Source organism: Chrysochloris asiatica, unplaced genomic scaffold (assembly GCF_000296735.1).
Source record: "Chrysochloris asiatica unplaced genomic scaffold, ChrAsi1.0 scaffold00038, whole genome shotgun sequence".
In the NCBI taxonomy this organism is placed as follows: Eukaryota; Metazoa; Chordata; class Mammalia; order Afrosoricida; family Chrysochloridae; genus Chrysochloris; species Chrysochloris asiatica.
In genome coordinates, this window is record NW_006408556.1 from 15802986 (window position 1) to 15812941 (window position 9956).

Genomic DNA, 9956 nt, shown 5'->3' on the forward strand with positions numbered 1-9956 from the left:
ATTGAGCACCTACCATGTGCTAGTTGTCGGGCCAGGCCTGGGCATAGAGTCATGAGTACAAGGCATGTGGCTACCTGGAGTTCCTGGGTTGGTTGTCAGCATTAGGAAAAGCCTGTGGTCCCGGCCCAGGTCTGTTTGGTTTGGAGGACTGTCTCAGTATAATTTGGAAGTTGAGTTAGCCCGTTTGCAAAATCAGGAGACCTGTGTGGTTGGGATTAGGTAGGAATTAATCTGGGAAGAGATTTCTGGGTAGTTCCAACAATTTGTGCTCAACAGTTTACCAAAAATTGGTGGTCCATATCTATTCAGTGTCACCACAGAAAACAGGCTCAACAATCTACTTCCCAGCAGTCCCAGTCATGGAAAACCTCATGGAGCTCAGTTCTGCTCTGACACACGTGTGTCATCAGGAGTCCGAACCAACTTGACAGCAATAGGTTTTCATTTTTACTTTAGTCTGGTAAGAATAAGGGCTCTAATTGCCATAGGGATTGAAGGCCCTTCCATAGAGGACATTTCCAATGGTCCGAGCAACAGCAGCGTCTGGGAAGTGTGTTGATAAGGACCCCATCTCAGATTGGAGTGTCTAAATTCTCAATGGTTTATGAGATCTGTCTTGCTACTTCAGAACAATTAATGTCTTGCATCTTTAACATTTGATGGTCCTTCACTCAGTCTGGATTGAGACTGAGAAGCAAGATGTAATCAGAACTGAACAGTAACTCTTTTCCCCACTCAGCAAGCATCCCTTCAGCCCTGCCAATACCAGGTCCTGGTGAGTCGGGACAGTCTGTGTGGTCAGATTAAACGTGGGTCAATCTGAAGTTAAGATTGGGATCAGTCTCAGGTCAGAGTTAGGAGCCTGTTTTACTTGGGTTAGAGGTCAATTAAGGGTCAGCCTCCCAGGGCTAGAGGTCATTCTCATGTCAAGTTCAGCATCAATTATGGTCAGTCATGGGTGACAGTTAGAGATCATTCTGTAGCCTAAGGATTGATGAGTGGTCATTACTTGGGGTTAAGGCCAAGTGTTGGACTCTTCCCAGGTCTTCTGGAGCAAGGTTAAGGGAGTAGCCTATATCTAGAAACTGTTTCTCTCAACTTGAAGTTCACGGCAGGCACAGAATCAGGTATAGCTTTAGCTTCACCAGCTCCGTGCTTATGGGTGCTCACACACCCCAGCTTCAGCAACCCACATTGAGCTCCGCAGACCCCCATGCATACAGGTCCCCCCACTACCCACATAAGCACAGGGAGGAATTTCAGAGTCTATTTTTGGGGAGCTCTCATTGTTAATAGGATGAGAAAGGGAATGCAGATTGGGAACACATATCTGGAAGGTGATAGGGTCATGGATGAGAGTCGTGGGCCAGCAGGCACGATCCCTGGAGAAGCTGACGGGATACTATGTTTTAGGGAGGCCTACCCCAACTGCACAGTTCTTGAAGCCCGCCCATGTTACAACGTGGCTCGCCTTATGTTCCTGGATGCAGAGAGGTAATGGGGCAGATGGGCAGGGAGAGTTACACCTGCGAGCCCCCTGCACATGGTGGCAGTCCTCAGGTGTAACTAGTAACCTGGTTCTCCATGAAGTGTTTCCCTGAGCACTTGTCACTTAGTTCCACCCATAGAGTACCTGTTAGTTGAGCTCTGGTACGAGCAAGGTCTGGGTGTTAGTCTGTCCCCACCCCATCTGAGCACATACTCTTCTTCAGCTACAGCATGAGAAATTCAGGGCAAAGACCATAGGATGAACTTCTGGATCCCAAGGGATGGCTGGAGAGACCCGGGGCTAGGGGCATGTCTGAACCATGCATCCTAAACAAAAGTGCCCTTGTCCTTGGGAACTGAACTAAATGCCCCCCAGGTTGGGTTTCCCCAACCACCCTCCCACCCAGAACCAGCTCTGACTGGGTGGTGGGTGCCTGGGCATCTGGGGCCTGCAGGAAGAAGGCCGAGCGGGGAAAGCTCTACTTCACAAACCTACACAGCAAGGAGAACGTCCTCACCATGATCAACCCCAAGCCCTGCGGCCACCTTTGCTGTTGTGTGGTTCGAGGTTGTGAGCAGGTATGACGTGGGCTGGGCACAGCCGATAAATGGACATGTCCCACAACTCCAGAACAAACGCACACAAGTAGGCCTGGTATAGAAATATCCCAACGCAAATAGATTCCCACAGGAGGCCAGGCTGGGGCCCTGAAGGGACAGCAGGGTGCAGCCCCTCCCTCAGTGGGTCCTCCCATCCCAGTAGTCCTTGAGGTCCCAGTTCCCCCATCTGCCTGATCAAATTTTCAACCTCAAATCAGAGGTCAGCCAAGGGGCCGTGTTGAGCTATACTTACAAGCTGTGACCCCAGGCAAGTTTTTTAACTGCTCTGTGCCTCACTTTCCTCATCTGTAAAGTGAGAGCAAAAAACCCTAGTGGTACAATGGGTTAAGCATGTGGCTGCTACCCAAAGATTGTCTATTTGAACCCTACAGAGCAGTTCTGTTCTGTGACACACGGAGTCGCCATGAGCTGAAAATCGATTCCACAACACCCAGTAACAACAGCAACAAGATGGGACTAATTGAACCTACCTTTTAGGGTTGCTGTGAGGATGAGTAGAGTTCATACACAGGGGCTTCAAGAAGTTCATGGAAAAATGGAATTAAAAGATAATGAGATTTTTCCACCAACTTTTTGAAGCCTCCTCACACATAAGAGCTTTGAGCAGGGCCCAACACTGAGTAAGCTCTGGAGAAATGGCAGCTGAGCCCTTCCCATTCCCTCGTGTGGCAGGTGGAGGCCATAGAGTACTACACGAAGCTAGAGCAGAAGCTGAAGGAGGACTACAAGCGGGAGAAGGAGAAGGTGAACGAGAAGCCTCTTGGCATGGCCTTTGTCACCTTCCACAATGAGACCATCACCGCCATGTGAGCCCTGGCCCTATCTGCCCTGCCCAGCCCTTGTCCCTGTGCTCTGTGGCTCCCAGGTCCCTGCACTCACCACCAGTTGTGGGCAGTGGGGTCCCCGGGTGGTGCCGCAGTAACCAGTGTCCATCCCCCAGCATCCTGAAGGATTTCAACGTGTGTAAGTGTCAGGGCTGTACCTGCCGTGGGGAGCCACGTTCCTCATCCTGCAGCGAGTCCCTGCACATCTCCAACTGGACCGTGTCCTATGCCCCCGACCCCCAGAACATCTACTGGTGAGTCAGCAACAGGGGTATTGGGAATTGGCCAGGGGGGTCTGGGTGGACGGGAGGACAAGGAGGTTGATGGGGACCAGTTGGGGTCTCAGTTCCTGGCGTGACCTTCTCCCTATTCCCCAGGGAGCACCTGTCCATCCGAGGCTTCATCTGGTGGCTGCGCTGCCTGGTCATCAACGTTGTCCTCTTCATCCTCCTCTTCTTCCTCACCACCCCGGCCATCATCATCACCACCATGGACAAGTTCAATGTCACCAAGCCCGTGGAGTACCTCAATGTAAGACCCATGCCCCGCCACATCTCCTCACACTGTGTCACAGGTCCCAGGGAAACCAGACTGTCCCCTGCCCAGCCTGCCTTCTGTCCAGCTCAGTCTAGCCCAGGCCCCACCACGGCACTCCCACACAACCTTCCCCCATTGGCTTTGCACACACCTTACAGAGATCTCCTGGGTGGCACACATGGTTAAGCATATGACAATTAACCATAAAGTTGGTGGTTCAAACCCATCCAGAGACAAAGCTTCTGCTTCTGAAAGGTCACAGCCTTGAAACTTCCATGGGGCAATTGTACTCTGCATGCATGGGGCCACCATGAGTCAGAACAACTACAGCAACTGACAATCAACAGACATCCAGGCAAGAAAGAGCCTAGGGCAGTCCTGATTGGCCACGAGACCTCTCATAAATCTCTTCTCATCCCTCCATCTCCAACTGAAAAAGGGAAGGTTTAGATTAGCTCAACAACTTGCAAACTTAGTCTCTCACCTCTGTATTAAAACACATCTTACATGAAATCAGCATGGAAGAGCAAAGCTACCCAGATGAATTAGGGTAGGGGCTACTAAAAAAGACGCAGGGTGCCTGGGTTCAAATCCCCACCCCACTGCTTACTAGATGGGCAAGCCATTGAATCTTTCTTTGTATCAAGTATTAATGCTTGGTACAGAACAGATATGCCCTATTATTCTATTCTTCACCCTGGGGCTATACATACGACACCCTGGTCTCTACCCTTACTACCCTCCCCACCACACACACACACACACACACACACACACAGATGTTCTGGATTTCCCACTAGACTGCCCCATCCAATATCTCTCCCTGTACCCCCTGCAGAACCCCATCATCACCCAGTTCTTCCCCACCCTGCTGCTGTGGTGCTTCTCGGCCCTTCTCCCCACCATTGTCTACTACTCTGCCTTCTTTGAAGCCCACTGGACACGGTGAGACACCCCACAGTCCGCACCTCACTGTGGCTTCTCCTAGACACAGCCCCGCCCCACTGGGCAGCTCTTGGCCCCTTCAGGGGTCCTGCTCTGGGCAGGCTCAGAGTGGATGGGGGGGTAAGATGGTGGCCAGCAACCTCACCTCTGGAAGCCCCCTCTCCCTGGGGCCCCTCCTGACACACTAACCTGGCCTCTGGCCCTCTTCCCTCCCCATGGCCCACAGCTCCGGGGAGAACAGGACCACCATGCACAAGTGCTACACCTTCCTCATCTTCATGGTACTGCTCCTGCCCTCACTGGGACTGAGCAGGTGAGTCCTGGGTGGTGGGACAGAAGCCAGAGCGGAAGGAAGCAGTGCTGGACACTCTCCTCCTCTGCTGTCTCCCCTTCCCTACATCTGAGTTACCTGTCCCACTTCTGGGGGACCTCCCCAACGGCTTCTTGCACCCCAGTGTTCTGTGCCATTTTAGCTCCCCACCCTGCCTCTCCTCTCCTCTCCAGCCTGGACCTCTTCTTCCGCTGGCTCTTTGACAAGAAATTCTTGGCTGAGGCGGCTATTCGGTTTGAGTGAGTGATCTGGGCCCCTAGGGGAAGGGAGAAATGGCAGGAATGGGTATGCCTGGGGACACTGCCAGTCCCCCTGGAAGGCAGCAACCAAGCTTTCAGCCCTGGGCTAGGGAGGGAGGAGGAGGGAGGAGCTTTCACTCCAGGCTGGTCTGTCATTCCAAAGGTAGCCACACTCAGGGTGTCTTGAATCTATACATGGGGGATGTTCCTGGAGTCTGTGTTGGGGCCCATTTCTGGGAATATCTGGATTCTGAAGCTTATCACAAGGTGTTTTGGGAGCTTTGGGGCTCACGCTCAGGATCTTTCTATGGAGTTCTCTGGGGCTCATATTCTGGGACTAATGATAGGATCCTTTGGAATTTCACTTGGTTTGGGGAGGTATCTGTAGTAGGGTCTGAGCTCATACTTTGGGAGTGACTTGGGGGCTCTAGGGGTGTGGTTGAAGATCTCCAGAGTTCCTACTCAGGTATCTATGGATGGCTCTTGAGCTCAGCACTCTGGGAGAGTCTGGAGGAAACTCTGAGGCTCACACTTTTGGGGTGTTTATAAGGCACATGTCTAGGAACTTCTCAGACCCGTATCCAGGGATGACTGTGGAGTTCTTTACAGGCCCGCTTTTCTGAGACTCCCTGTGGGGTGCTGTGGGAGTCACACACCATCGCTATATGTGGCACATGCTGTAGGGGTCTTGCTCTGGCCTATCTGTGGTGATCTTGGGCTCACACTTGGGGCATCTACAAAGGTTCCTGGACTCTCCCTTCTGAAGATGGTTTGAAGCTGTGTTCTAGAGATATGAGGCTCATAATCTGGGGATCCCAAATGGGGACTGTCTGGGTATTTTGGGGGCACTCTCACTGGGGGACTATCTACTAGAAAGAGATCTCAGGAAGTCTTACCCTGAACACTCTGGTGGACCTAGGGGTCTTGAGGACTCTGTCTCCCTGGGTCTTTATGGGGCACAAGGTTTAGAGATCACATACATGCTCAGAGAGTGTCTTTTTGTGCTTAGAGGGGTTCTGGGGCTCACTTTGGAGGTATCTGTTCACACTCTGTGTCTGTCTCTGGGTTCACACTGGGGGTACTGGGCATAGGTGCTTGAGGGGCTAGACTGGGGCGGGGTGCGCGTGGAGAGACCGTGGTGAGGGCATGGTGTGCTGTCGGGCCGACGGTGGGCGGATGGATACCAGACACCCCAAGGGCGCAGTGCTGGAGCACCTGGTGCCCACAGGTGCGTCTTCCTGCCTGACAACGGCGCCTTCTTCGTGAACTACGTCATTGCTTCAGCTTTTATCGGCAACGCCATGGACCTGCTGCGCATCCCCGGCCTGCTCATGTACATGATCCGGCTCTGCCTGGCGCGCTCAGCCGCCGAGAGGCGCAACGTGAAGCGGGTATGGCTGCCTAGGGCAGCAGCGACCACCCGCACAGCGCCCCCTTGTGGGCCTAGCCAGAGACACAGTAGTCAGGCTAGGGTGTGGGGCACAGGGTGGGCTTGGGACTTGGGGACCCCAGCTCTGCTTCCACTACCCATTTGGCCCTAGGCCACCCCTTCCCACCTGGGGCCTCATTTTCCCCATATGTACAGTGATAGCCATGAAGATTCCTGCCAATTTTAAAATCTAGTGCACTGTGAAGGAAATTGGGCAAGGTTAGTCCCTAGAGACTGCTCTAACCCGCCCCCCCCAAGGGGACTCTGGGCATGTCATTCCTACATCTGCCCACCAGCTCAGTTCCTCTTCACCTCACCCCCATTGCTGCGCCCTCCCTGCCCTCTTCAGCCACAGCCCCTCTGCCCACCTGCTGTCCCTCCTCACTTTCTCCTGATGGCTCCCTGTCCCTTCCCACCTCCTGCCCGTCTCCCCCCCAGCATCAGGCCTACGAGTTCCAGTTTGGCGCAGCCTACGCCTGGATGATGTGCGTCTTCACGGTGGTCATGACCTACAGTATCACCTGCCCCATCATCGTGCCCTTCGGTAGGCACCGCCGCGCCGGGACCTGGGCCCTGCTCGGGGGGACCCAGGACCTCACCCGCTCTACGCTATTAGGGCAGGCCGCCCCGAGTGGACAGGGCCCTGGCTGGGAGCCTGGCCCCTCGGGCCTCCCACCTGGTTCCTGGCTCAGTCTGGGGCCTGGTCTGGGGGGGAGGAGGGGGAGAGCCAGCTCAGCACAGACTGGACCCAACTGGTGTGCTGGGTCCCTGGGAAGAGTCACCCCGACATGCCCATACTTGACTGGCTCCACTGAGCTGGGTATACTCAGATCCAATTCATAAACCCATTAACCTGTTCAAGAACACACACAACATGTACAAACACACACCTACACGGGCACCCACGGGCACACTGTCCACAGCCCTGTAAACTCAGAAAAGACCTTTGGAGTCCAGGGTGGGAATGGACCCTTGAGCTACTGTGCCATAGCTGAGCTTCAGAAAGGAAGCTTCAGAAAGGAAGACCTGAGCAAGTTATCTTCCTTTCTGAAAAAGCTAGCCAAGTTTCTCTTCTACTGTCCCCCTGATAATGGCCCAACCCCTTAATCACCCTTCCTGGTTTCCCAAACTAACCTCCCTGTCCCCTCAGCCTTCAGGGAACTAGAACTTGTCACCTAATTTACTCAACTGTTTAGGGACAGGGGTAGGAAGAAGGATATAGGTTTCATGAGAGTGCTTACTGATCCAAATGAACGCATTTCTAAGAGTAGAATTTCTAGTGAGGAGCTACACTAAGAGGGTTGAACCTAAGGAAGCTGAAGTGAGTTATGTGAAGATACTGTGGGCACGGATGTGCATTCCCTTGCACGGGCTGGGTTAGGAGGAGGGAGGCTGAACTGAGAAGGACTAGGACACCTGTAGACAGATGCACAGCCATCCGGTGGCACTGGTTCCGAGGTCAGGGCCCATGTGGCTGTCCCCCAGGACTCATGTACATGCTGCTGAAGCACCTGGTAGACAGGTACAATCTCTACTACGCCTACCTACCGGCCAAGCTGGACAAGAAGATCCATTCTGGGGCTGTGAACCAGGTGGTAGCTGCACCCATCCTCTGCCTCTTCTGGCTGCTCTTCTTCTCCACCATGCGCACGGGTGAGGGCCACCTGTTTGGTGAAGCTGTGGTGGGGGAAGGGGCTGCCACGAAGGAAGGACCATGATGGCCCAGGTCTCAGGCAGGGGCCTGGGATAGGTCATGGTGAGGCTGTAGACAGCACAGCTTAGGTGCTGGGAGGGTAGGAGGGCGTTTAGTAGTTAGCCGAAGTTGGGGTGGTGAGGTCTCTGGGAGGGGCCCTAGAGCAGAGGTGGCAACCCCATTCTTTTCCCCCACACCAGGGTTCCTAGCCCCTACATCCATGTTCACATTCGTGGTCCTGGTCATCACCATCGTCATCTGTCTCTGCCATGTCTGCTTCGGACACTTCAAATACCTCAGTGCCCACAACTACAAGGTGTGAGGGCAAAGGATGACCAGACCGGGTGGCTCGGGGCAGAAGCACAAGGGCTGCAGAGGGGGGAGGTTGGGAGCTGAGGGCTGAGGCTGGTTCAGCAGGGTACTGAGCCTTGGAGGATGTGGGGGTCATGACTGGGTGGTGCCTCTCACTCCCTGATTCATTCTGGGCCCATCAAGATTGAGCACACGGAGGCAGACACGGTGGACTCCAGGAGCAATGGACGGCCCCCCACTGTTACCGCTGTCCCCAAATCTGCAGTGAGTGCTCCACACCATGGCTCAGGGTGGGGGTCCGTCTCTGAGAACCAGACTTCGTAACTGCTGTCACATTAGTCCTCCACCCCAGGGGCCCGAGACAGCTCACTGGAGGATTGTCTCCCCTGCCCAAGGGCCGGTCCTCACCACTGCCCTCCCAGACCCCAGCCACCCCATGAAGGGCATCTGCTGTCCACTCTCACCACCAACCCCCACTCCTCTCCCTCTTTAGAAATACATCGCTCAGGTGCTGCAGGACTCAGAAGTGGATGGGGATGGGGACGGGGGTCCCGGGAGCTCTGGGGACGAACCCCCATCATCCTCATCCCAAGATGAAGAGCTGCTGATGCCGCCCGATGGTCTCACGGACACAGACTTCCAGTCTTGCGAGGACAGCCTCATAGAGAATGAGATTCACCAGTAAGGGGAGGGGGGCCCTGGAGGCCACCCCCTGCCCCCACACCACTCTACCCCCATGGACACTAAAACGCTAATAATTTATTAGATCTACAGCCTTGCCCTCTCCCACCCCCTGCTTTCATTAAGGTATTTAAACCTGGGGATCTCATCCCCCTCCCTTAGCACAGGGAGGGAGGGAGCCTCCCAACCTCAGTGAGGAGAGCCCCGAGCCGGCCCCGGGGCAAAGGGGTATGGAAGAAGTTCCCCCAGATCAGTGCCCCCCCCAGGCTAGTTATGTAGCCAGGTTAGGGTTAATGAGAGCCAAGAGGGGTACCTGGTGCCATGGCTGGAGACCTAGGGTGGTAGGTGGATCCAGGGTTCACCCCCTGGCCCCACCCACCACTCCCCAGGATCTGGCACTCCAGGGAAGTGGAGTCTCCTGCCCCTACAGGTTGCATGAGAGGGTAGGGGGTACTGAGTGGGAGGGGGAGCCAGGCCCCTAGCCAGCCGGGGAGTGACCTGGGGGTGGGGGGTGGGCATGGCTGACACTGGAAAATGGGTTTTTGCACTGGTTTTTTGTTTTGTTTTGTTTCGGGTTTTTTTGTTGTTTTTTTTTTCCTTTAAAATAAAAATGAAAATTAAAGCTCTAGAGCAGGTACCTGATCTGTCATACCAAGCTGCTCCCCAGTGTTAGTCTGGAGTGTCTGCGTCCCCGCGTGACCCTAAGCAAGGGGCTTCACACTTGGAACCTCACTTTCTCCATCGGGGAGCAGAGCAAATGGAGGGCAGGAGAGACTTGAGAGGTGGAAATGACCCACTGCTCTCCACGAACTCAGACCTTTGTGTCTCAGTTCTACACCCCCTTCCCTGAGGCAAG

At 54.4% G+C, this 9956-nt stretch overlaps 1 protein-coding gene across 1 annotated transcript in view; it reads left to right on the plus strand.

The window, feature by feature from the left end:
- Positions 1 to 9727, plus strand: part of TMEM63B (transmembrane protein 63B) — a 24587-nt gene extending 14860 nt beyond the window's left edge. The window contains exons 11-24 of the mRNA XM_006860511.1: positions 1414 to 1494; positions 1944 to 2067; positions 2782 to 2915; positions 3050 to 3187; positions 3311 to 3464; positions 4309 to 4415; positions 4642 to 4728; positions 4920 to 4985; positions 6214 to 6376; positions 6853 to 6958; positions 7900 to 8067; positions 8308 to 8423; positions 8603 to 8683; positions 8913 to 9727. Coding sequence (XP_006860573.1) covers positions 1414 to 1494; positions 1944 to 2067; positions 2782 to 2915; positions 3050 to 3187; positions 3311 to 3464; positions 4309 to 4415; positions 4642 to 4728; positions 4920 to 4985; positions 6214 to 6376; positions 6853 to 6958; positions 7900 to 8067; positions 8308 to 8423; positions 8603 to 8683; positions 8913 to 9104 — 1717 coding nt within the window. The 3' untranslated portion in view covers positions 9105 to 9727. The remainder of the gene's footprint in view (positions 1 to 1413; positions 1495 to 1943; positions 2068 to 2781; positions 2916 to 3049; positions 3188 to 3310; positions 3465 to 4308; positions 4416 to 4641; positions 4729 to 4919; positions 4986 to 6213; positions 6377 to 6852; positions 6959 to 7899; positions 8068 to 8307; positions 8424 to 8602; positions 8684 to 8912) is intronic.
- Positions 9728 to 9956: the final 229 nt, after the last annotated feature.